This window comes from Lolium rigidum, chromosome 3, assembly GCF_022539505.1.
Source record: "Lolium rigidum isolate FL_2022 chromosome 3, APGP_CSIRO_Lrig_0.1, whole genome shotgun sequence".
Taxonomy (NCBI): domain Eukaryota; kingdom Viridiplantae; phylum Streptophyta; class Magnoliopsida; order Poales; family Poaceae; genus Lolium; species Lolium rigidum.
In genome coordinates, this window is record NC_061510.1 from 291560016 (window position 1) to 291586839 (window position 26824).

The 26824-nt window shown below is 44.5% G+C and overlaps 2 protein-coding genes across 3 annotated transcripts; one reads left to right on the plus strand and one right to left on the minus strand.

The window, feature by feature from the left end:
• Positions 1–13071: 13071 nt before the first annotated feature.
• LOC124699665 (putative F-box/FBD/LRR-repeat protein At5g56810) lies at positions 13072–17105 on the plus strand. 2 transcript variants are annotated; one of them, XM_047231928.1, is made up of 4 exons: positions 13075–14044; positions 14661–14822; positions 14908–15103; positions 16734–17105. In XM_047231928.1, the coding sequence occupies exons 1-4, from the start codon at positions 13157–13159 to the stop codon at positions 16745–16747; spliced, it is 1260 nt and encodes a 419-aa protein (XP_047087884.1). In that variant the 5' UTR covers positions 13075–13156; the 3' UTR covers positions 16748–17105. The 2 variants fall into 2 exon arrangements, with proteins under 2 accessions (XP_047087882.1, XP_047087884.1); XM_047231926.1 differs by lacking the exon at positions 16734–17105 and having other exon boundaries at positions 13072–14044; positions 14908–15508.
• A 7506-nt stretch (positions 17106–24611) lies between these two features.
• Positions 24612–26624, minus strand: LOC124704725 (dynamin-related protein 4C-like). Its single transcript, XM_047236993.1, has one exon. The coding sequence runs from the start codon at positions 26622–26624 to the stop codon at positions 24612–24614; it is 2013 nt and encodes a 670-aa protein (XP_047092949.1).
• Between the last annotated feature and the right edge of the window lie 200 nt (positions 26625–26824).

Here is a 26824-nt window from a genome sequence, read left to right on the forward strand (position 1 = left end):
AATGCACAGTTCACACAAGTGTTTGCTTCTTGAGGTGGAGAGAAATAGGTGAACTGACTCAACACAAAAGTAAAAGAATGGTCCTTCAAAGAGGAAAGCATCGATTGCTATATTTGTGCTAGAGCTTTTATTTTGAAAACATAAAGAGAGCATAAAAGTAAAATTTTGAGAGGTGTTTGTTGTTGTCGACGAATGGTAGTGGGCACTCTAACTACCTCATCAACCAGACTTTCAAAAGCGGCTCCCATGAAGGACGTTATCTCTACCAGCAAGGTAGATCATCCCTCTTCTCTTTTGTTTACACATGTACTTTAGTTTAGTTTTTCTTTATTTATGGGTGACACTCCTCCCAACCTTTTGCTTACACAAGCCATGGCTAACCGAATCCTCGGGTGCCTTCCAACATTCACATACCATGGAGGAGTGTCTATTTGCAAAATTAAGTTGCTTACTGATGAATCGGAGCAAAACATGTGAAGAGAATTATTAATGCAAGTTAATTAATCGGGGCTGGGCACCCCATTGCCAGCTCTTTTTTGCAAAATTATTGGATAAGCGGATGAAGCCACTAGTCCATTGTGAAAGTCTGTCAAAAGTAAATGACAAGATCGAAAGATAAAACACCACATACTTCCTCATGAGCTATAAAACATTGACACAAATCAGAGGTGATAAATTTTGAATTATTTAAAGGTAGCACTCAAGCAATTTACTTTGGAATGGCGGAGAAATACCATGTATTAGGTAGGTATGGTGGACACAAATGGCATAGTGGTTGGCTTAAGGATTTTGGATGCATGAGAAGTATTCCCTCTCGATACAAGGCTTAGGCTAGCAAGGTTATTTGAAGCAAACACAAGCACGAACTAGTACATCAAAACTTACATAAAAGACATATTACAAGCATTATAGGACTATACATCATCTTCCTTGTTGTTCAAACACCTCACTAGAAAATATCTAGACTCTAGAGAAACCACTCATGCAAATCAAATTTTAACAAGCTCTATGTATTTCTTCACTAATAGGTGCAAAGTATATGATGCAAGAGCTTAAACAAGAGCACAAAAATTGCCAAGTATCAAGTTATTCAAGACATCATACCAATTACTACATGTAGCATTTTCCGTTTCCAACCATATAACAATTAACGAAGCAGTTTCAACCTTCGCCATGAACATTAAAAGCTAAGAACACATGTGTTCATACGAACCAGCGGAGCGTGTCTCTCTCCCATACAAGCATTTATTCAAACAAAAACAAAAACAAAAGCACACAGACGCTCAAGGTAAAGTACATAAGATGTGGCCGAATAAAAATATAGTTTCAAGGGAAGGAACCTGATAATTTGTCGATGAAGAAGGGGATGCATTGGGCATCCCCAAGCTTAGATGCTTGAGTCTTCTTGAAATATGCAGGGATGAACCACCGGGGCATCCCCAAGCTTAGGCTTTTCACTCTTCTTGATCACATTGTATCATCCTCCTCTCTTGATCCTTGAAAACTTCCTCCACACCAAACTCAAAACAACTCATTAGAGGGTTAGTGCATAATAAAAATTCACATGTTCAGAGGTGACACAATCATTCTTAACACTTCTGGACATTGCTCAAAGCTACTTGGAAGGTAATGGAACAAAGAAATCCACCCAACACAGCGAAAGAAGCAATGCGAAATAAAAGGCAGAATCTGTCAAAACAGAACAGTCCGTAAAGACGAATTTTATTGAGGCACCAGACTTGCTCGGATGAAAATTCCCAAATTGAATGAAAGTTGCGTACATATCCGAGGATCACTCACGTAAATTGGCATAATTTTCCGAGTTACCTACAGAGAATTAGGCCCAGATTCATGACGAGCAAGAAATCTGTTTCTGCGCAGTAATCCAAATCTAGTATGAACCTTACTATCAAAGACTTTACTTGGCACAACAATGCAACAAAACTAAGATAAGGAGAGGTTGCTACAGTAGTAACAAATTCCAAGACACAAATATAAAATAGAGGTACTGTAGCAAAATAAACACATGGGTTATCTCCCAAGAAGTTCTTTCTTTATAGCCATTAAGATGGGCTCAGCAGTTTTAATGATGCAGTCGCAAGAAATAGTATTTGAAGCAAAAGAGAGCATCAAGAGGCAAATTCAAAACACATTTAAGTCTAACATGCTTACTATGCGTAGGAATCTTGTAAATAAACAAGTTCATGAAGAGCAAAGTAACAAGCATAGGAAGATAAAACAAGTGTAGCTTCAAAAATTTCAGCACATAGAGAGGCATTTTAGTAACATGAAAATTTCTACAACCATATTTTCCTCTCTCATAATAACTTTCAGTAGCAACATGAGCAAACTCAACAATATAACTATCACATAAAGCATTCTTATCATGAGTCTCATGCATAAAATTATTACTCTCCGCATAGGCATAATCAATTTTGTTAGTTGTAGTGGGAGCAAATTCAACAAAGTAGCTATCATTATTATTCTCATCATCAAATATAGGAGGCATATTGTAATCATAATCAAATTTATCCTCCATAACAGGCGGTACTAAAAGACTACTATCATTATAATCATCATAAATAGGAGGCAAAGTATCATCAAAGTAAATTTTCTCCTCAATGCTTGGGGGACTAAAAAGATCATGAAAACCAGCTTCCCCAAGCTTAGAACTTTCTATATCATTATACACAATGGTGTTCAAAGCGTTCATACTAATATTACTACCAGCATGCAAATAAGATTCCATAGGTTTTTTAATTTTCGCATCAAACCATCCATGTCTTAAATCAGGAAATAGAATAAGAAGCTCATTGTTGTCCATTATGCCAAACTAGTGTAAACAAGAAACAAAAAGATGCAATTGCAGGATCTAAAGGAAATAGCTTCGAGCACACACACAACGGCAACGAGAAAAGTACTTTACCCGGAACCGGAGTATGAGAGCCTTTTACCTTTCCTCCCCGGCAACGGCGCCGGAAAAAGTGCTTGATGTCTACGGGTGCTTCTATTCTTGTAGACAGGTGTTGGGCCTCCAAGAGCAGAGGTTTGTAGAACGAGCAGCAAGTTTCCCTTAAGTGGATCACCCAAGGTTTATCGAACTCAGGGAGGAAGAGGTCAAAGATATCCCTCTCATGCAACCCTGCAACCACAAAGCAAGAAGTCTCTTGTGTCCCCAACACACCTAATAGGTGCACTAATTCGGCGAAGAGATAGTGAAATACAGGTGGTATGAATAAGTAGTAGCAACGGCACCAGAAAAGTGCTTTGCCCAGGACGATGAAACAAGCAGTAGTAACGCAGCAGTAGTAACGCAGCAGAACAGTAAACAAGCAGCGATAGCAGTATTTAGGAACAAGGCCTAGGGATTAGACTTTCACTCGTGGACACTCTCAACATTGATCACATAACAGAATAGATAAATGCATACTCTACACTCTTGTTGGATGATGAACACATTGCGTAGGATTACACGAACCCTCAATGCCGGAGTTAACAAGCTCCACAATAATGCTCATATTTTAGTAACCTTTAGTGTAAGATAGATCAAAAGACTAAACCAAGTACTAACATAGCATGCACACTGTCACCTTCATGCATATGTAGGAGGAATAGATCACATCAATATTATCATAGCAATAGTTAACTTCGCAATCTACAAGAGATCATGATCATAGCATAAACCAAGTACTAACACGGTGCATACATCGTCACCTTTGCACACGTGCAGGAGGAATAAAACTACTTTAATAACATTGCTAGAGTAGCACATAGATAAATTGTGATACAAACACATTGCAATCATAAAGAGATATAAATAAGCACCTCACTACGCCATTCATAACAATGAGTAAGTATTCTGTGAAATTTAGCCTAAGAGACCCACACGGTGCACACACTGTCACCTTTACACACGTGGGACAAGGAGTCTCCGGAGATCACATAGGTAAAACTCACTTGACTAGCATAATGACATCTAGATTACAAGCATCATCATATGAATCTCAATCATGTAAGGCAGCTCATGAGATTATTGTATTGAAGTACATAGGAGAGAGATGAACCACATAGCTACCGGTACAGCCCCGAGCCTCGATGGAGAACTACTCCTCCTCATGGGAGCAGCAGCGGTGATGAAGATGGCGGTGGAGATGGCAGCGGTGTCGATGGAGAAGCCTTCCGGGGGCACTTCCCCGCTCCGGCAGGGTGCCGGAACGGAGACTCCCGTCCCCCGGATCTTGGCTTCGCGATGGCGGCGGCTGCGGAAGGTTTTCCGTATCGTGGTTTTTCGCATCGGGGGTTTCGCGACGGAGGCTTTAAGTAGGCGGAAGGGCGGAGTCGGGGGCCGGACGAGGGGGCCACACCATAGGGCGGCGCGGGCCCCCCGGGCCGCGCCGGCCTATGGTCCGGGGGCCCGGTGCCCCCCCTCCGGTCCTTCCCGGGTGTTCCGGATGCTTCCGGTGAAAATAGGAACCCGGGTCTTGATTTCGTCCGATTCCGAGAATATTTCGTTACTAGGATTTCGAAACCAAAAACAGCAGAACAGGAACTGGCACTTCGGCATCTTGTTAATAGGTTAGTTCCAGAAAATGCACGAATATGACATAAAGTGTGCATAAAACATGTAGGTGTCATCAATAATATGGCATAGAACATAAGAAATTATCGATACGTCGGAGACGTATCATTTGCATCCAAGGGATTTGTATCATTGTCACCTCCTCTGGCTCTTCCTCTTCATCCGAAATATGCTGCTCTGGGGCTGCTGCAGCCCCCGAGGCTTTCTTGGGTTTATCCTTTTTCTTCGACTGCTTCAGCACTACTGCTTTCTTAGGCTTGGTTGACCCCTCGCTGATTTCTTCCCAAAACACTCCTGGTGGTATGGGCAGACATTGTGAACCGATATTTGCCAAAACATCTGTTTCGTCATTGCTGAGTCTGCTCACATGATTTAGTTTGCAACCATCAAAGGTTTTCTCGAGTTCATTGTACGCATCTTTGTATGCTATCATACTGTCATTGACTATGTCACACTTGTTCATCACCTGTTGTGCGACCAACTGAGAGTCACCAAAGATTTTGAGGCGCGTGGCGCCACATGCCTTTGCCATCTTCATCCCATGGATGAGAGGTTCATATTCTGCTTCATTGTTTGATGCATTAGGGAAAGTCATCCTCAGTATGTACTTCATCCTGTCACCTTGCGGTGAAACACGTATCACGCCTGCTCCTGCTCCTTCTACTCTTTTGGACCCGTCGAAGTTCATATGCCAAGTAGTCGACAAATCTGGAGGTCCGATATTTTGGAGTTCCATCCACTCTGCGACGAAGTCTGGCAGAGTTTGAGACTTGATTGCTTTTCTTTTTTTGTATGTGATGTCCCGAGGAGAAAGCTCTATTCCCCAAAGGGAGACACGTCCTGTAGCTTCTGGATTGTTCAAAATATTCAAGAGAGGCGCCTCGTTAACCACTACAATCGAATGTGCCGAAAAGTAATGCCTTAGCTTTCTTGCTGACATGAAGACTCCATATGCCAGCTTCTGATAGTGCGGGTAACTCTTTTTATACGGTGATAAGACTTCACTAAGAAAATAGACTGGGCATTGGACTCCATGAATCTTTCCTTCATGTTCCCGCTCTACTACGAGAACTGTGCTGACCATCTGGGGTGTGGCTGCAATGTACAACAACAGGGGTTCTTTTTCTCGTGGCCGCAATTGTATGCTTCAGATGCTCAAATTCCCACTAAAACTCAAACAGTTCCCCAGAGGGGGCCCCGGGTTGAAAGAGCTAGCTTGGCATGCTCGAAAAGAAAAAAAGCGGAGTCAATCTTTTCAAATTCCCTTGTCTGTTTCTTTGTTCCACTCGAACTTTTCCCCTTGCTTTATAAGCGCGTAAAAGGGCACGCTTTTTCTCCCAACCTTGCGACGAATCTGCTTAGAGCTGCGACTCGCCCTGTCAACTGATGTATCTCCTTGAGCTTGGTTGGTTTTCGCATCGTCAGAATGGCCTGGATTTTCTCTGGGTTCGCCTCAATTCCTCTGGCTGACAGCAAGTATACGAGGAGTTCTCCCGCAGGAAGACCAAAGGAACATTTTGCCGGGTTCAGCTTGATGCGGAACTTGTCGAGATTGTCAAAGGTTTCTCGAAGATTGTCTATGAGGGATAACCCTTGTTTTGTTTTGATGACAACATCATTGATGTACACTTGTAAATTTTTACCAATTTGCGTGGCGAGGCACTTCTGCATCATCCTCTGGTACGTTGCTCCTCCGTTTTTTTAACCCGAAGGGCATTGTTCTGTAGTAGAACACACCATAAGGGGTTATAAAAGCTGTCTTGACTTCATCTTCTTCTTTTAGGCGGATCTGATTGTAACCAGAATATGCATCCAGGAAGGAAAGACGTTTGCAACCTGCCGTGGAGTCGATAATTTGATCGATCCTTGGGAGGGGAAAGTGATCCTTTGGACAATGTTTACTGAGACACGTGAAATCGACGCACATGCGAAGGACTTCAGTATTTTTCTTCGGGACCAGCACTGGGTTAGCGACCCAAGTGGCCACAGTTTTTAGTTCTTTGATGAAATCGACTTCTTCGAGTCGATGGATTTTAGATAACATAGCTTTGCGGTTCGGCTCGGAGAAATGCCGCAAAGGTTGTCGAATTGGTCCGGCTCTTGGATCCAGATTAAGTGCGTGCTTGGCAAGTTCCCTGGGTACTCCTGGCATGTCAGCTGGGCACCATGCGACGATTTCGCAGTGCTCACGGAGGAACTCTACGAGCGTGCTTTCCTATGCACTATCCAAGTTGGTTGCGATAGATGTCGTCTTTTTGAGATCTGTTGGGTGGATCTGCACTTCCTTAGAATATTTGGAGGTGTCGAAAGCTTGCTCCTGCAAGGATCTACCTCCGTCGGGTAATACGTCCTGATTGGTGGTGAGTTTAGTTGACTCGTATTTACCTTGCATTCCAAATGATTCGGACAACTTATGAAAGTCCATGTTGCACTTATCAGACAGGGCAAAGCTTCCCTTAACCGTTATTGGGCCCTTAGGTCCAGGGATCCTCCACAGCAGATATGTATAGTGTGGCACTACCATAAATCTAGCATATGCGGGTCATCCTAAGAGTGCATGATACTGTGACGGCCAATCTATCACTTCGAACTCAAGCTTTTCCTTCCTGAAATTTTCTTTGGTTCCGAACTGCACGTCGAGTGCTATTTTTCCCAAGGGATAAGTTGGTTTCTCGTGTCTGTTGGTTCCAGGTTAGCCAATGAGATGATCATCTTCCTCAGCGTATCCGCATAAATGAGATTTATGTTGCTTCCTCCATCAATGAATATGCGAGAAACATTGTATCCCTCACTGGCGGATCCAAGTGAGCCCAAGGGGGTGCACTGGATACCGGTTAAAAATATTTTTCTTCACTAAATACCAGATTTTCACCCTATGTGCACCCTGAAAAATAATTTTTTTCTCTAATCTGGCACCTTTTGCTGCAGCTTGGCACCCTGCTTACATATCCTCTAGCTCCGCCACTAGTATCCCTCAATGACTGCTGGGAATACCATTGCTGAGTGCCCTGGCCGCGGTACTTGTGGTGGATATCCTCTATAGAGAATCCTATTGGTTGACCCGACCAATTCAAATACTCGATGGCTGGCGGGGGTGCCAACACTGCCATGTTTAATTGCCGCGAAATCAGCTTCTACGATCTATTCGATGATCTGCCCTTCTGGATCATCGACACCGCTCCCTTTGTAGGGATGAAATCATCATTAGCACCTGGAGGACCTGCAGTTTGTAGCATGTGCTGGTTCGCGTTGGTAATTACGGGTGGTGGTGGCAATGGTACATGCACCTCACTCCTTAGCCCTTGTGTGTATCCTCGTCTGATTGCATCCGCTTGCGTACTCTCTGTCGCTCTTCGCATAGCTTGAAAAATTCGGCAATCTTTCTGGAGGTGACCTGACTGTCTTCTTCCGTTAGAGTCGACGTAAAAACGCATATGGCACGGCCCGTTCAGAAGTTCCTCGGGTGACACATTGTATGGCCTTGGAAACCTGGGTCGATTATTTTGTCTACTAGAACTTGGTGCATCTCTGTGATCACTTCGTTGCTCACTGCTCCTATGATAATCATCACGATGGTTCCAACTATTGTTTCCTTGGAAGTCAGCCGATACTTGGCCGGGACCGTCGTATTCCGTGAAGTTGCGGAAAAGTCGCATGTGCTGAATGTTGTTTCTATTGCGATCTTTTTCGGGTGATCTCTACCGTTTGTTGTGAATAGCGTCCTGACCGTCAGCCCATCGATTTGCTATTTCCATGAGTTCTCCTACTGTTCTTGGGTTAGATCTCCCCAACTCTTCGATAAGGTCCCTTCTACCTATGCCTGCGACGAACGCGTCGATTGCCCTTTCATCAGACACGTGCTCAGCCGAATTTTTGATGATGCTCCACCGTTGAATATACGTTCTCATCGATTCGTCTGATTTCTGCTTGCAAGTCCTTAACTGCTCTATTGACGCTGTTTTTTGCAAGTGGACCGCAAATTATTCACGAACAGGTCCTCGAAGGTTTCCCAAATATCTATGGATCCCTCTGGCAACTTCCTCATCCAGGATCTTGCGGCTCCACTGAGGTGAACTTGGATGCTTTGCATAGTTGTTGTTCTTATGCCACCCATCAGTTTTACTGTCTCCAGATAGTCGAACAACCAATCCTCTGGATCTTGAAGTCTGTCGAACTTTTTATAGTTGTCAGGTAGTTTGAAACTAGTGGATACTCGAGTTTTGCGAACCCTTCGGGTAAAGCAAGGGAGTCCACACAAGTCTTCATCACTATCCTCTGTTGTTTGACGACTTTCTCGAGTTCTGTTTTCTCGACCTATTTCCTCGCATGCTCTGCCAACACGAGCTTGAGCTGCTGTGTTCCCCGCGTTGCCTTCTCTTGGAGCGTCTCGCGTTGCCACCACAGTACAACGGGGACTATTTTGTTTTGGGTTGTTCCGGCGCGGAGCACTTTCAGGTTGCGGTGCTATTTCTCTTCCTGCTATCGCCGCACTCATAACACCGACTCCTGCCATAGCCATCTGGTACAATGATGATCGAGGATCTCCTTGAGGTGTCCTAGATGCCATCAGATATGCGTGCGTCGCCATGTATCCTGCCTCTGGCATTCGGGATTATATGCCCTCTCATATCTATTGACATGAAGGACATGTCGAGGTTTTGAATCAGATTATCCCATTCACTTTCGGGTATGCCTGCCAACCGAGATCCTGCTCTTCCGCGGCTATCTCTCCGATTGTCTGCTGAATTTCTCGAGTGTTGACTCAAGTTGTTTCCGCGCTCGCTGGAAGCGTCTGCTGCAGCCCTTCTTTCATCAAGTTTTTGCTGTAGTTTTTCCAACTCGCGTCTGGAACGACTAAGTTTATATTGATATGCCTATAGCGCTGCTGCCGAAACTTGCGTAGTCATTGGCTCCGTGCCGTTCATAGCTCTTGTAGCTCTATCACATGCTTCCTGCGACAACTGCACCTTTTCTCGTGGCTCGGCTCCAATATATTTTCTTCCTGTTCCATGCATAAGATCTGTGGGATTGACGTAAGGGTTGTCCAAATCATCGAAAGCCTCAGATTGTTCATCAGCTTCACGGCCTGCTCCCGTGATTACACAAATCTGGTGATATGTTGCAGTTGTGTTTTCGTCGAACTCAGGATAAGTGACACCGTCTTATAGATCGGCGAAGACCTCCCTGCTAGCGGTGGAGTTGTTGGTGTTGGTGAAGTCGAAGTTGGTGAAGCTTTCCGAGTCGCTATCTTGAGATAGATCGGTTTCCGTGAACGATCCGAAAGTCATATCACCGAACAGATCGGCGAGTACTCCACCGTCGGCGGGCTTGGTGAAGCATGGCAGCGAAACTTATTCGTCGCTTGACTCAACGGACGATGTTGACGATCCCGAGTAATCGGGCTCGCCCGGCAACGGTCCCCAAAAATCGGCGCCGAAAGACGCTCAACTCAATATTACAGTGGCTAGTTACAATGATTTCGATGCCTTCTTTCTCCCTCGGCTTCCCCTTTATATAGGAGGCGAAGCCGAGGCTTTTCTGTGTTGTACAAGTTACAAATTATGGGGCCGGGTTGGGCCTTTCCTATATTGATACAAGTTTCCTATAGTAACTCTACTTTCCTAATCCGAAAGTTTCCAACCTTCTGGGCCTTCAAAGTTTCGAGTCCATGAACTTCCTGCTTTCCTGTGGACCTAGGGTACTTATTCAACATGCCTGGTAGGCATACCTATATCAGCGTGCTCACACAAAAACTCTAGGAAAACTCTTACAAAAAGTGAAGGAAACCAGCTCTCTCATTCATTGCTCAATGGCATTTTGTAAGTTCCCTTTTTTAGGTTAAAGGCAATCAACTGCCCGTCCATGAGTTTTTGTTCGTTTATGAAAAGAATTACATAGCTTAGTTAGTAGCCGTTAATTCTCTCTATGTTTTTCCAGCACAGGGTGTTCGTGGTTATTTGACCAAGTAAACTTTCTACCATTAGGTTATACGAGGAAATCGCTTATCGGGGTTAACTCGGTCGGCTGACGATTAGCGATTAATAGGCAAATCGGCCGATTAATCGGGCGATAAATGAGTTAATCGGGCGATAAATGAGTTTATCGGCTAATCGGTGTCCACTGAATAGGGATTAATCGGGCGACTAATCGTTGAATCGGACAATTTTTTGAACAGTGTGTTATACTAGGAAGTTGTAGAGTGGCGACACACCGCGCCCGTAGGGCTATCATTAGACGATTAACAAAATAATGTATCAATATCTTCCTAGAATATAAGAGGTTAAAAATGGTGGACTATTTCAAAAGTAGGTAATAGTATTTTATTAGGGAAAATGTGCAGCAATTTTTTCCGAGTACTACAAAAGGCAATGAAATAGTGAAAAAACACCACATCAAAGCAATGTAGTCCTGAACCACTGCATCGAAGCATTGTAACCCCGATAGTAAGGCAATAATAAAAAAGACAATGATATTTTAGCGAATAAGAGAGGTGAGGAATAATATTTTTATAATGTCACATAGACATGGAGATTTTTTCTCAAATCGAGGAGGCGACAACTAGTGGAGCATTTTTTTTCTAACACCATGGGGGCGATCATAAGGAGGTCAATAAAAAGAGGTAAATATTTATTCCAAATAAATAGTCCACGGATAATGGAGGATTGTTTGATCCCGATCGTGAGGCGGTCAGCAGGACAAAAGAAGCGACGAAAAATAAACCATTTTTTCTTACACCATGTAAACATGTGTTTTTTTAGAATAAAAGAGCTGACGGATAATGGAGTATTTGTTTGGAGACATCATGGTAGGCATGGGCCGGCCATGGGGCCATGAAGAAAATAAGGTAGTTGTAGTGCGGCGAGAGTGGCGCCCGTAGGGCTATGGTTAAGCGATCAGTAAAAAATGTAGGAATATATTTTTTGAATAAAAAAACGACAAATAATAGAAGATATTTTATCCGAAGTCACCGTAGAAAGAAGCCTGACATGTTTTCTGAATAAAACAGGAGACGAATAATGCAACAATTTTATTTTCCAAGTTACTGAAAAAGGAACACCCCTGTAGACATAGAGCGATCGAGCACACTGACTGAGGACAATGCGCCGCGGTTAAAAAAGTGACAAATCGCAGATTTATTTTGCAGATATAGCATAGAGAAAGTAGTGTTTTCAACGGTAAAAAAGGCAGCGGATAGTGAAGTTTTTTTTTATTTTCGGAGTTGCTACAAAAGAAGATGGCAATATTTTCTCGGGCTAACACAGACGGTGGAAGGAGTAAGTATTTTTTAAAATACTGCAAAAAATACCAAAAATACTGCAAGAAAAAAATCTGTAAAAAAGTAGGTACTGTTCATGGATATTGTTCACTGTCACATGAACAGTACTCAAATATATAGTATTATTATTTCATTAATCACTTTATATTACAAGAACGGTAGTATAAAAAGGTACTACGAGTTTTTTTCTCCTGAAAAAGGTACTGCAAGTAAATTATTTAGATAATCCTTCTGAGTATTGTCACTTGAGCTCCGCTTCATTTGTCCACTTAAAAAATAAGCTGCGTTATCATCAGCTCCTTCCATAAGCCATTCAGCCTATTACATAAGACTCTTTTTTTGTCCGCTTAAACAGAAAAAAGTTCACTTTTGGTCCTTAAATCTTAGTGAAAGTTTATTTTTGGTCCTAGAATTTTTGATTGGTTTAAAATAAATTTTGAACTCTTAAAATCTTTTATTTTTAGTCCTTATCTTGACTGAGCCGGGCAAATATCTGCCGTGGATGGCCAAAATCTCAATGCAATGATGCAAGGGCAGAGAGACCCAACGATGTGGAGTTATGGATAGGCAAAACAACGAGCCTTCCGTGGCGCAACGTTTCAAGTGAAATGGAATAGAAAGAAATCAAACGAGGGATTGGTTCAGGAACACAAAGGTTTTGTTTTTTTGCATTAATATGTTGGGGTTTGGTCTGGTTCAAAACCAATTAAGTTGGTTGACTTTCATTCCAACGTCGGCTGTTCTGAAAATTCAAGGTCCATTCTAAACTAAAAGAAAATAGGTTAAAAAGTAAACTTGTCCAAAAATTTAAGGACGGAAATTGGACTTTCTTCAAAATATTCTCCAGCTTCTCCCATAACCAGTCAACCCGCTTATTTTAATTTAAGCTGACAAAAGAACTGAGCCAAAGTTTTGTCGATCTTTGTACCAAAGTCGGATGGAATTTTGTCAAATGGCAACTAATTCCGTTCTCACTAGTGTCACCAAAATCAAAATTGAGGGTTGTATTCTTGAACGGACTTCTCTCTCCTCAGTTTCCTGTATCACTTTCTGGTGCTACTGCTCTGTGATAAATGCAGCGGAGGGGATTCATCTGTTTGACCTCTGCTAGCCTCCGCCCTCTCCCAAGATCCAACCTTGCCCATAGCTTTTTCATGGTTTTCTTGCTTTGATAGCTGAGAAGTGAGAGCAACCACCGGGAACACTACCAAGAGGGGTCTCTCAGTCTTCCGTTCCCACGTCCTAACGGCGGCGGCCTGCTCGTAGCCGAGGTGAGATTGAATCTCAGATCGATCCTCTGAATGGCAGACAGGGCTGAGGCAAGCGGCGACGACCGAATCAGCGCCCTCCCTCTCGACGTCCGTCTGCGCTTGCTTTCCATGTTGCCCGTGGAAGATGCAGTGCGGAGCAGCGAGCTCTCCCGCGAGTGGCGCGGGCTCTGGAAGAAAATGCCCAGCCTGCGCCTCGTCGGTTTAGAGCGGTTCGAGACCGCCGAGGGTTTCAACAAGTTCGTGAACCATCTCATCGTTCTCCGCGGCCACTTGCCCCTCGACAAGTTCAAGATCGATGTCCGGGAATCTGAGGCAGCTGAGCGGTACCCATACGCCAATATGTGGATCCAGTACGCTCTAATCTGCAAGGTTCGGGTGCTCAGCGTCTTCTGCGAAGCTGTTGTCGACGATTGTATACAACTCACCGTGCCTCTTGTCTCTGAGCGCCTGACGACCCTGAATTTTACCGATATTGATTTCGAGAAGTGCTCTGCACTTGTTGACTCGAAGCTATCTCTGGATTTCTCAGGCTGCCCGTTGTTAAAGAGTCTAAGCATGGATAAGTGCACCATTTACGTGGACAAGATCTCATCCAAATCGCTAAAGCGGCTGCTCATCACCTTTTCTTTCTTATCACACTCGCGCACATGGATTTCTGCACCAAGTCTTGTTTCATTGGAGCTCAGTGATTGCTGTGGCCAGGCTCCTGTCCTTGAAAGCATGCCATTCCTACAAAGTGCATTCATTAGGCTCAGTGAGAATCAGGGCTCGTGTGATGTTATGTATCCTCCGGTACAGAAATATGCCCATCGAAGTTGTGAATGTTGTTACGGTTACCATTTTAGCGGTTACCAGAGTGTGCTTCTCAATGGTTTGTCCAATGCTACCCATCTGGAGTTGATAGCTGACCCTGAAGTGGTATGCATAAAGTTACTATCGTCTACTCTATCGCTGTTTGCTATCCACTGCTTCTCTTCCATTCTTAGGCATGCATAAAAATATAAGCTTATATTATACTGCAAGAGCTAGTTTTGTGCTTTGGATCTGATGATTAGTTTGTGATGATTATTAACTATGTGTTTATAATTTTTTAAGTTTCTGACGTTATGCGATTAGGAAACTCAAGATTGATCGATTCATGATACTCTCTTTAAGACTTATAAGAGCCTGAGAAGGTATAATCAATATGTTCAGTTTTTAACATAACATCTGGGGTGATGTAAACAAAGTGTCAAACTTGTGCTCTTAGTGACTAGACTATTATACCTTGTCCAATCATGCATTATTGATAAGTGGATTTGAACCCTGAAACATTCGTTGTTCTCAGAGTGCACCTTTCGATCAGTGGAATTATTATTATAGGTACTTGATAGGAAAATTCGAATAGTTTAGAGGCTTAAGGTTACATTTCCACGTTTAAAAGTTCCATTTTGATTTATAATAATCTACCCACAGTCCATGACTTTAGTTATTTCATCTTATAACTTGGAACATAAAGTTTGTGAATATTTCTATTCTACTGGTATTTCTTCAGTATATCTACAGAAGGGATTTGGCTTGTTGCCCTGTATTTGGCAATTTGAAGACTCTGTTACTCAACGAGTGGTGTGTGGATAATGGCTTACATAGACTAGTTTGCATTCTTCAACACTCGCCTATTCTTGAGAAGCTCACACTTCTGTTTTATAACACTAAGGTATGTTGTCTATGAAATATTTATGTATTAGTAAAGGTATCATGTATATTTTACTGATCACACTAAAATGTTCTGTATCTTATAGGGTGTCCCTAGTGCAATGAAAGACGATGGGAACCATGATCCAGTAGAACAAACATTTGCATGTCCGCACCTTAAGGTAGTTAACATCAAATGTCAAGTGAGGAATGAGAGGGTTTCCAAAACATTGAAGCTCTTGAGTACATGTGGCGTACCTTGTGAGCACATTAGGTTGAAGCTCAACCAGTTACGCTCATATCGTAAGTTGACTATTTTCATTCTCCATGCCTTGCAAGGTTTCTGCAATCTTCTAAACTGTTGCAAGTCTAAAAGTAAGACACGAGATTTTAACCTTTGCACTCTAAGATGTCTGCTTTATTTCCTATGCGGCACCGAAATGGATACAGATGCGTCAATTTCTAGAAATAAGGATACATGGATACATTTGAACAATTTTAATAATAAATTATAATTCGCATATCATGATTTAAACAGAAAATTATCTTCATATATATATCATGTCTTTTGTTCTTCTCCTACGACAACAAGCGAAAGAGTAGGCCTAGCTCACTAGCTTAGTACACACTGCAAAGAGGGAGTGCTGCTCCTTAAGCAAAGGAGATCGGAAAGAAAGGGGAAATCAGCACTCATTAGACAACAGCAAGGTCGATCTTGCAGGTGAGAGGGCGTAGCTTACTGGCTGTTTCAGCCTTTTTTTGTTGTTGTTTTGCGCTGCTCCGGCGGCCTGACCTGAAGCGCTGCGGCAGGAGGGGAATGAGGAAAAGAAGCAAGGACAGCCACGGAGGGGAGGGGGAAGCACGGTCTCGGAGAGAGGAACCGTGGGGTGGCTCTTTATGGTTTTCTCAATGGGTTTTGGGACGGGTCGTATCCTCGATGTGTTTAAAATGTATCTACCGAGTATCCAACACATTAAATCTGTATTTTCGATTTTTATTTGGCCGATACCGCGATACAGTGGATATGTATCCAGGTTTATCTGTTGCCAAGAGTGGATAATTGCCTTATGGCCTGACGTGTGTGTAGTGTGGCCCTGGACCCAAGAGGTGCGACGGCGTCATGAAAGGCAGCCATGCCTCAAGGCGAGGGAAGAAAAGGGGATGAGACTAGATTGATATCATTTTTGCTTGCTTTATTCAGTTATATGGAAATGAATTATATAGTCTGGTTACAACCTAACTTGGGAGATATAAGTAAGGAAAACTAACCTGGAAACTGATCATATCTTTAATTAATAAGAAACTAACATAATGGGGATCTGAACCTCTACTGCAAGTGGCAGTCCCTTGTGTACTTGGTGCTACCGTGGGGATTATCAACCCACATGACGGTATTGGGAAGCCTTCGTGAATTATCAGTGTTCCCGAGGAAATTATATATCAGTTAGAGTGCGTACCACCTTTAGAAATCCTTCCGTGTTCAAAATTGGGTTGTAAGCGGTTGGAGTTATGATGTCTGTTTAGTTTCACCTAAATTAGTTACTTTGTAATTCCTTTGGTCATACACCATTGCTTGCAGATCATTTGGATTTGATTCTACGTAACATTACTGATTAAATGATGATAAACCAGTTTACCTCCATTCTTGTACTCAACTAGCTAGTTTCTGTTTTACCACTGTGCTCAATGGAGAAGATAACCATGATGCCATCTCTCTTACTAATACACCGTTTAGGCCTGTGACTCAGAAGACTATTTACTCCAGTATCTAATCAGACTTTTGTCTTAACTCCGTCTTAACAAGATATTTGATCAAGTGACACTTTTATTTGTCTATTTCAAATTCTAGCCAAGCAATCTGAAATTCCCGTCTATATCAATGAAAATATTAAAGAACCATACTTATCGTGCATCTTTTAAAAAAATTGTGCAGCTTTCAGCTACTAGTAGTGAGATGCCACACCGTCAACCAGTGACGACGAAGCTGTGCCTTGATCCACTCACGGGGACGTTACAAACTTCATCCACTGCTGACAACCAACATGGTGTGATGGGTCTTGATGTTCATTCCAGTCCTTCTGTGCTCCGAAGCGGCTGTAATGTGGCCACTGTCTAGGCCGTTATCTCTATGTTTAGGTTTATTTCGGTCTCTTGGTCTGCTAGAAACTTGTCCGTGTTAGTCGTCTGGTACAACTCAGCAACACCGGTTTCCTGTTCATCGGAGTGGTAATGGCCACGGTCAGATCTCTGCTATATTTCAGTTATCAGTAGTTAAACTGTGGCAAGGACATTGCTATGTTTTGAAGTTGGTTGCTCGTGTGCCCCCTCCGGCCTTTTGAGGATGTTGTCAGTTCTTGTTCATCCAAAACATCTTACGGTACTATGTTTGCAGCATGGATGCGCTTGCTCCCTATGTTGCTAGCAACAGCCATGGTACATTCCGCTCCATTTAGCTTTAAGTGAGCCGCTTTAACATGAAACAGTCGGTCAGCTGGACTGTTGTTTTTTCAGACCAGATGCGGAACTCCGGTTGTTTTTGTCAGGAGAAGCGATATGCTAACAACTTGGTAAGCTATTTTCACTAAATAACATGACCACAATCATCTGAGCCCAACACAGATTTGACAGTGTGTACTTCAGGACCCCGCAAACCCATTACATGAAAACATGGCGATATATGTACCGATGGTGGGTCAGGGACAAGATGGTGAACAATGATGGCCAAGCATGGGCAAGAAGATGGAGCAGAGACGAGGGTTGAGCAGTTCAGTCTGTGACCTGTGAATTGTGATGGTAGTCTAAAGTTGGTGCTGATGGCGGACGTGGGACTGGGTTCCATCGTTCCGATGATGTCAGGTCGATTTTATAGCTCTCTGACGAGTTGCCTTGAGATTAGTGTGATTCTTCTACCCTGTCCGGCGTTGTGAGACAGAGCAGGTCCAACTCGAAACGGAGATGCAGACGGAGTAGAAACCCATACGGTCTTTGCGTCGAGAGAAGAGAAGAGTCGCAAGAGCGTGTGAGAGAAGTTGGAGAGAGGATTGCTCCCAATTTCATTTAAACTGCCTTTGGGGCTGAGTGCAGTTTGATTTTCTATAATTGGCTACAGTTGTAGCACCATCAGACATTCATAGTCACTGGAGCCACAGCCACCTAGCTTTTCAAAATATAAAAATGTTGCTCATTTCTGTTGAACAAGAAATAGTTATTTTATTGACTTGTTGTAGACCCTATTCTCCATTTGATGAGAAGATCTCCATCTAGGATTATATGGAGTACAAGAAAGCAACAGAGAAATAGTCGTCATTCTCCTAATAGCCCGCGCTCGCGTCCCGAGACCCCCTCGCGTCTCTCCCCAGGGAGGCGCCAGGGCACACCCCCGCTGCATCGGATCCCCTCGCCGCGTTGCCGGCGACGGCTCCCCCTATCGCCGAAAGTGACATGGGGCGGTGAAAGATGGAGTCCGCCACTGGAGCTGCTGGGGTGGCGAGAGTCGTCGAGTCTCCGATCTGCGACCAGGGCGGCGACCTTGCGTCGGGGTGGTGGCAGAGACCTTCTCCGGTGGCGCCATGGCCGGCGGCGGATGCAGGGTTGGGGCGGGTGGTGTTCGGACGAAACCTAGATCTGATCTAGGTGGATCTCCTGCGCTGCCTTCCTAGATCTTCTTCGGTGCGTGGTATGTCCGGATCCGGTGGAGAGTCGTCCCTGCGCCGCCGCCGCCGCCTTTCCTGTTGCAGGCCCATGGCCACCAGTTGGGTTCGGTGCATCACATGACATTATGATCCATGGTGAAATCAGAGGCGGAGAAATATCATGAAGGCTGGTTTCAAGGACTACCGATGGAGGTTCGAGTCTCTGTGATGTTGAAAGACTTGCTTGGTATTCTGGATTTCGCAGCAGCAGTATGCAAGTGAGGGTGGCCGCAGAGGGTCATACCTTTTAGGGCGAAAATCCAAGGTCTGGCCTTAATTGGTTGTGTTTGACAATGACCTTGTTGAAGATATTATTTTAAGAGTGGGAACTATCTTCAAGGTAAAAACTTAGATCATTTGATCGGGCATCGACGGCTCTTGTGCATTGTTCTTTTCTTGGATGCATTGCTTTTGGAGAGCCTGAAGTTCATGTGTTGTCTTGGTGGTGAATATACTTGTTGCCGCCACCTCGCTAGGCATGAAATACCGCGTTATTTTTTTGGCTATGTGTATCCGTTTTTATCAATAGGGTATTTTGTTGTTACATAGGCGGGATATAATTAGTATCTCTCGATATTAATATATTCCAAAAAATATGTGGGTAATGCCTTGTTGTCTATGTTGCCCAATATTTCATCATGGGACACGAGTAGAATTAATTTATGGATAAAGATTTTGAAATCCACTTAGATATTAACCTTCGACGAAGTTGATGGCGAGACAATAAGAAATAAGGGCATCTCAACAATACGCTTGCATGTGCACTACACTTCCCTTGCCGCCACGCTAGTCCTGTCCGTGATGCCAAAACGATAAGTATATGATCTCATAAGTCAAAACGACTACTTTCATACACCCTATGGCCAACCTTATACTACCTCCATCCCAAAGTAATTTTTTTTTAGAAATCACACTATGTCAAATTTAACCAAGTTTTTATCAAAAATTATTAATACGAAAAGTACAAAATCAATATCATTAGATAGATAATGAAATATATTTTCATGTGGTATCTACAAAATATCATATTGTTCATAGATTTTCTAAAAATTTGGTCAAACTTTATTTCGTTTGACTTAAAAAAAATAATCAAGCCTTAAACCTTGGGATGGAGGTAGTATAATCTTTTAGCTCTATTATTCTCGCTCAAGCTCTCATTCATTTATGACAAAAGATTGTTCAATTTTTGTCCGATGCAGAACATGTACCTTCGATTGCACCATAAAAACCATCCTCACGGGCGTGCTTTTTTTGCAACCGGGTGCCAGCAAACCTATTTTAAATAATATGGTAGAAAATTTACTAAATAAATATGTCATAAATTATGCGTGTAGAGAATATACTAGTAGGTGTGTGCGTAAATTATTTTAATTTTTGGAAAAACTTAAATAGATTATTCGAATTTTTTTAAAAAAAACTTGGCGCTCCATCGTAGTAATTGTCACCCCCTATTATCCCATTGTACCAAAGTCGGATGGAATACGGTGAAACGGCACGTAATTTCGTTCTGACTGGTCTAGCGGACTTCTCTCTCCTGTATCACTTTCTCGTGTCTCGAAGCTCAAATGTCCAGACAGTAGCTGCTCTGTGATAAATGCAGCGGAGGGGATTCATCTGTTCATCTCTGCTAGCCTCCGTCCTCTCCCAAGATCCAATCTTGCCCATAGCTTCTTCATGGTTTTTTTGCTCTGATAGCTGAGAAGTGAGAGCAACCACCGGGAACACTGCCAAGAGAGGTTTCTCGTCTTCTGTTCCCACTTCCTAGCGGCGGCGGCGGCTGCCGCAGCTTCCGGCTCGTAGCTGAGGTGAGGTGTGAATCTCAGATCGATCCTCAGAATGGCAGATAAGGCTGTGGCGAGCGGCGACGACCGAATCAGCGCTCTCCCTCTCGACCTCCGTCTGCGCTTGCTTTCTTTGTTGCCCGCGGACGAGGCAGTGCGGAGCAGCGAGCTCTCCCGCGAGTGGCGCGGGCTCTGGAAGAAAATGCCCAGCCTGCGCCTCGTCGGTTTAGAGCAGTTCGAGACCGCCGAGGGTTTCAACGAGTTCGTGAACCATCTCATTGTCCTCCGAGGCCACTTGCCCCTCGACAAGTTCGAGATCCAGGTTCGTCAATCCGAGGCAGCTGTGTCATATCCATACGCCAATCTGTGGATCCAGTATGCTCTGATCTGCAAGGTTCCGGTGCTCGACGTCTTCTGCGAAGCTGGTGTCGTCGATAGTATACAACTCACAGTGCCTCTTGTCTCTGACCACCTGACGACCCTAAATCTTTGCGAAGTTGATTTGGAAAAATGCTCTGCACTTGTTGACTCGGAACTATCTCTGGATTTCTCAAGCTGCCCCTTGTTAAAGAGTCTAAGTATGCAGCGTTGCAGCATTTGCGTGCACAAGATCTCTTCCAAATCGCTAGAGCGGCTGCGCATCACCAGTTTTTCTTCCTTTAATCTGCGTCCCCGTACCTGGATTTCTGCACCAAGTCTTATTTCACTGGAGCTCAGTGATTTTGTTGGCGAGGCTCCTATCCTTGAAAGCATGCCATTCCTCCAAAAAGCATTCATTAGGCTATATGTGTATGATGAGAGCTGGTGTGATGCTATCAGTCCTAGGGTACAGAAATGTGGTAATCAAAGTTGTGAACATTGTTACGGTTATCCTGCTGGCGGTTATCGGAGTGTGCTTCTCAATGGCTTGTCCAATGCTATCCATCTGGAGTTGATAGCTGACCGTAACGTGGTATGCGTATAATTATTACCATCTGCTCTTATTGTTGTTTGATATCCACCGGTTCTCTTCCATGCTTAGACATGCATAAAAATGTATGCTTATCGTAATACCCCTCCATGTCAAAACATAGTACGTATTGGTTTTGTCTTTAGTAAAACATTGTGAACTTTGACCATGTATAAAGAAAATATATTAATACTGCAAACATTGTGAACTTTGACCAAGTATATAGAATCAATAATGGTACTCCCTCTGTCCTAAGATAAGTGTCTCAACTTTTTCTAGATATGGACGTATCTATCATGGTTTTTGAGTCGATGTATAGTCGCCGAATAGTCATTGTATAGTCGCCGAGTCGTTTTCCAAAAAACATGGGGACTTGCGATTATACATCGACTTATGCTGACTATACAACGACTTTTGTCGACTATACATTGAGTCGCAGCCTCGGCGACTCATGGTATCTATAACTAAAATCCGTCTAGTGAGACACTTATTTTAGGATGGAGGTAGTAATAAACTTGATCAAAGTTTACAATGTTTGACTCAGGAGAAGACTAACATGCACTAGATTTTGAAATGGAGGGCGCAATATGGTTTTCTGCTTTGGATCTGATGGTTAGTTTGTGATAATTATGAACTGTGATTTATACTTTTCAATATGGTTTTGTGCTTTAGATCTTATGGTAACGTTGTGCAACTGGGAATCTAAAGATTTATCGACTTATGTTAATTTCTGTATGACTTTAGAGCCTGAGATGGTACAGTCACTATGTCAATTTTAGATTGAGAGAAACTTATTGAACATAACATCAGGGCTGATATCAATGTACACAAAGTTTTGATCTTATGCTTTAAGTGACTAAACTATTATACTTTGTCCAATCATGCATTATTGATTAGTTGATTGGAACCCTGAAACTATTTGTTGTTGTTGTCTAAGTGCACCTTCGATCAGAGGAATTAATAATATATGGACTTGATAGGACAAAACGGCATAGTTTAACAGCTTAAGGTTACATTTCCTCCTTTTTAAGTTGCATTATAATTTATAATGTTCTACCTCAAGTTTTTACTGAATTCAATCATCTCCTCATATAACTTGGAAAATGGAGTTTGAGAATATTCGTATTCTTCTGCTGTTTCTGTAGTATGTCTACAGAAGGGATTTGACTCGTTGCCCCATATTTGGCAATTTAAAGACTCTGTTACTGAATGAGTGGTGTGTGGCTCATGGCTTACATGGACTAGTTTGCATTCTCCAACACTCACCTATTCTTGAGAAGCTCACACTTCTGTTCTATAACAGTAAGGTATGGTCTAAATGAAACATTTCTATATTAGTAAAGGTATCATTTATATTCGGTTGATCACACAAAAATGACATGTTTCTTATAGGGCCTCCCTATTGCAATAGTGGACGATGGAAACCATGATCCAGTAGAACAAACATTTGCATGTGAACACCTTAAGGTAGTTAACATCAAATGTCAAGTGATGAATGAGAGGGTTTCCAAAACTTTGAAGCTCTTGAGTACATGTGGCATACCTCCTGAGCACATTAGGTTGAAAGTCAACCAGTCACACCCATATTGTAAGTTCACTATTTTCATTCTCCATGCCTTGCAAGTTTTCTGCAGTCTTCTTACTTGTAGTAATTCCAAGAGCTAGGCAGAATGTTTTAACCTTTACATTCTAAGATGTCTGCTGTAAATACACATCAGTTACAGGAATACCACCTTTACAAATCGTTCTGAATTCAAAATCCGTTATTCTTTAGCATCAATGGAGTTATGATGTCTGTTAAGTTTGAACTAAATTAGTTGATCTATACTTTCTTTGTCATACAGCATTGCTTGTAGATCATTTGGGTTCGATTCAGTTCTATGCAACTTTTTACTGATGATGAAAACAGGCATTCCCAACTTTAAACCAGTTTACTTCCACTCTTGTACTCCGCTAGCTGGCTTCTGTTTTGGGGCTTCCAACTGGTTTGCTCAACGAGAATGATGCCCATGATACCCATCTCTCCTATTAATACTGAAAAAGCAGCTTGCCATTGCCTCCCACACTTCTGCGTGATCTCCTGAAGGCTGAATCACCGTTTAGGCTTGGCTGTGAGCCTGTCACTACTAGAGGAACTGCCACTTGTGGAGGAAAATGGCCATATGCTGCCCTCAGAAAGCTATTTACTGCAATATATTTAATCAGAACTTTTGTCTTAGATGCATCTTAACAAGATAGTTGGTCCAGTTTCATGTTAATTCGCCTACTTCAAAATGATTGAAATCCGAAATTGCTGTCTATATCAACGTGGACATTAAAGAGCCATACTTATCGTGTTTTTTTTTTTTTGAATTGCGCAGGTTTCAGTTTTGAGATGCCACGAGATGCTACACCGTCAACCAGTGACCACAATGCTGTGCCTTCATCCACCGCTGACAACTAAGATGGCTTGTTGGGTCTTGCTGTTTGTTCCAGTCCTTCTGTGCTCCAAAGCTGCTGTAATGTCAGCCGGTATCTCTATGTTTTAGGTTTCTTTCGATCTCTTTGTCTGCTAGAAACTTGTCTGTGTTAGTCGTCAGGTACAATTCAGCTAAATGGTTTCCAGTTCACTGGAGTGGCGGCAGTGGTCACATTGTTGCTATATTTTCAGTTACCGGTAATGAAAATATGGTAAGTACATTGCTATGTTCTGAAATCAGTTGCTCGTGTGCATCCTCTAGCCTTTTGAGGATGTTGACAGTTCATCCAAAACATGTTACTCCCTCCGATCTATAATAAATGTCGTGGTTTTAGTTCAAATTTTCCACAACACTTGTTGTGGATTAGAGGGAGTACCATGTTTTGCAGCATGACTATTTGCTCCCGATGTGCTGCTAGCAACAGTCATAGTACATTTGCTACTTCCAAGTGCCCGCATTTTGCTACTTACGAGCGCGCACGTCCAAAGAAGCTTTACTTTTTCTCGCTCGAAGGAGAGGGAAGGGAGAGGAAAGGGTGAGATGCGTGATTGTTAGATTATCTAGACAAAGTGCAAACCAATATATAATAGGGAGATCTTTACTAATCAGAGGCTCTTTGACAGGGATAGCGTTGCACCAAGTTTTTTCATTCGTTAACAACGTGTGAGAAGTTGGAGGGAGGATTGTTCCCAATTTCAATTTAAGTTTGTTTCGGGGATGAGTGCAGTCTTATTTTTTCTGTCATTGGCTACAAGTGTGATACCAATAGACCATCTCATTCACAACTCCCCTTCAACAGAAAATAAATTGGGATCCACGACCAATATAATCAATTTGTAGATGAAGATTTTGAAATCGACTTAGATATTGACCTCCCACAAAGTTGATGGTGAGACAGTAAGAAACAAGACGCTGGCATGTGGGTGTGGCCTACACTTCCCCTACCGCGCTAATCCTGTCCATGATGTCAGCCACGGCATCCTTGGACTGCTGAAGCAACACGATGCTGTTCTTGAGGCGCTGGCGCTTGCTGCCGGTGGCGGGCGACGACGCGAGCATCCGCTCGACCCCGGCCATCTTGTTCCCCAGGAGCTCGTCGGACAAGGCCACCTCGAGGTCGTCCTCGGCCAGCCGCTTGACGCCGCGGAGGACGTGCAGCGCCAGCCCATCCACGAGGCGGAGCACAATGCTCCTCCAGTAGGCCGCCAGGCGAGCCCGTAGGTCGAACGCCTGCCCGGCCAGGTCGTCGTGTATCCTCATGTGCGCCACCTCCACCCTCCCAAAGCCCTTCAGCGTGAGGGCAGAGGGCTGCGAATGGTCCTTGACCGCCTCCATGAACTTGCCGTGGCCTTCCATGAGCTCGGACCACGTCTTGGTGTAATCGGGGTTGGATGTGTAGTCGGCCACCAGCTCCATCTCGATCAGCTCCTTGACGTGCCGCGCCGACTGCGCTCGGGCCTTGTCCATCAGGCCCTGCACTGCTCGGCGGCACGACGGCTGCACCTGCGGGAAGTCCTCCGAGTGATGCAGCAGTATCTTCACCGTCAGGTCCTCGACGTAGTCCCAGACCTCGCGGACCAGGTCGTGCGGCATCTGCACGACGGTCTCCACCTTTTTCTTCAGCATGACGAGGAAGGCCGACCTTGGGAGGAAGTCGGGGAGCTTGATGCCCGTTGTCTCCTCCAGGACGTGCACCTCCTCCATCAGGAACAGGTCGCCGCCGCGCCGCGGGCACTCCGCCGGCAGCTTCTTCGCGTAAGCGTTGAGCATCTCGGCGATACGCGCCGTGCCGTGGAAGTGGCGGTCGTCGGGGTACTCATCGAACTCGCCCCTCACGAGTATCTTCTCCAGGGACGTGCACGCCCGCTTGACGATGTGGAAGAAGGCTCGCACCGCGTCGGCGACGTTGTTGAGATCCGGTGGCATCTGCTCGAGCTCGCCGCTGCTGCGGCTGAGGCGGTCGTTGATCTGCTTGACGATGTCGGGGAGGCACTTGGCGATGATGGCCGCCTGGATCTGCATGAGCCGCTGCGCCAGCACGGGGATGCCCACCATGGACTTGTCGATCTTGGACAGGAGCGGGTGCTTCTTGAACAGCCGGTCCTCCTCGGCGCGCGCCTGGTCGTAGGTCTCGTCGCCGACGCGGTTGCGGACGCAGACGTACCCGAGGCCGATGTTGACGTCGTCCATGGTGACCTTGTCGAGAAGGCCCTCGGGGGCCCTGTCGGACTTGGTGACGACGGCAAGCGTGCGCTCGCCGTTGCGGTCCACCTGCTGCGACATCCGGATGGACTCGCACGTCGGGAAGTCGACGGTGGCGGAGAGCACGTTCAGAATGATGCTCTCCTTGGGCGCGATGTACTCCTGGATGATCCTGGAGACCTGGTCGTAGATGTCGTCGGGCTGCCCCTTGACGGGCACGCGCGTGATGCCGGGCAGGTCGACGAGGGTGAGATCCGGCACCCCGCGCTTCCGCACGACGAGAGTGATGGGGGCGTCAGAGATGCCCTTGCCAGACCCGGCGATCTCCGCGGTGGCCTCATCGATGGCGTCGGCGACCTTGGCCTCCGAGGTGGTGACGACGCGTCCGCTGCCGTACTCGAGCTGCAGCACGGGCTCCGACCCCTCGGTGGAAAGATCGTCCTTAAGCCGCATGATGAGCGGCACGCGGGTGCAGATGCCCTGGCCGCGAGGGAGGCTGATGCCGGCAAGCGACTCCAGCACGCTCGACTTGCCGCTAGACTGATCGCCGACGACGACGATGGTCGGAAGCTGGATGCCTTCCTGCGTGACCTTCAGGTGGCGCAGGCGGTCCACAGCGTCCAGGAGCGGACGTATCTGCTCGTTGTAGGATTCGGCGATGGCGCTGGCTGCGGCGCCGCTCGCGGCATCCTCTGAGTCATGGTGCGACGCTTTGAGTCTCTTGGCCTTGGGCTTGCCCATGCTGGCCGGAACTGGAGCTGCTGGTAAACAAAAGCAATCTAGGGTTTTAGGGGGAGGATGCTCAAGGGTGCGGCTCCCCTCGTTTATATATTAGCAACAAACACAATTGCAATTGATGCAGTATCAAATCTAGGATTACCTTCGTGTCAGGTACTCAGGTTACCTAGTATGAATTCTATCAGTTGATTGCATATGCATGG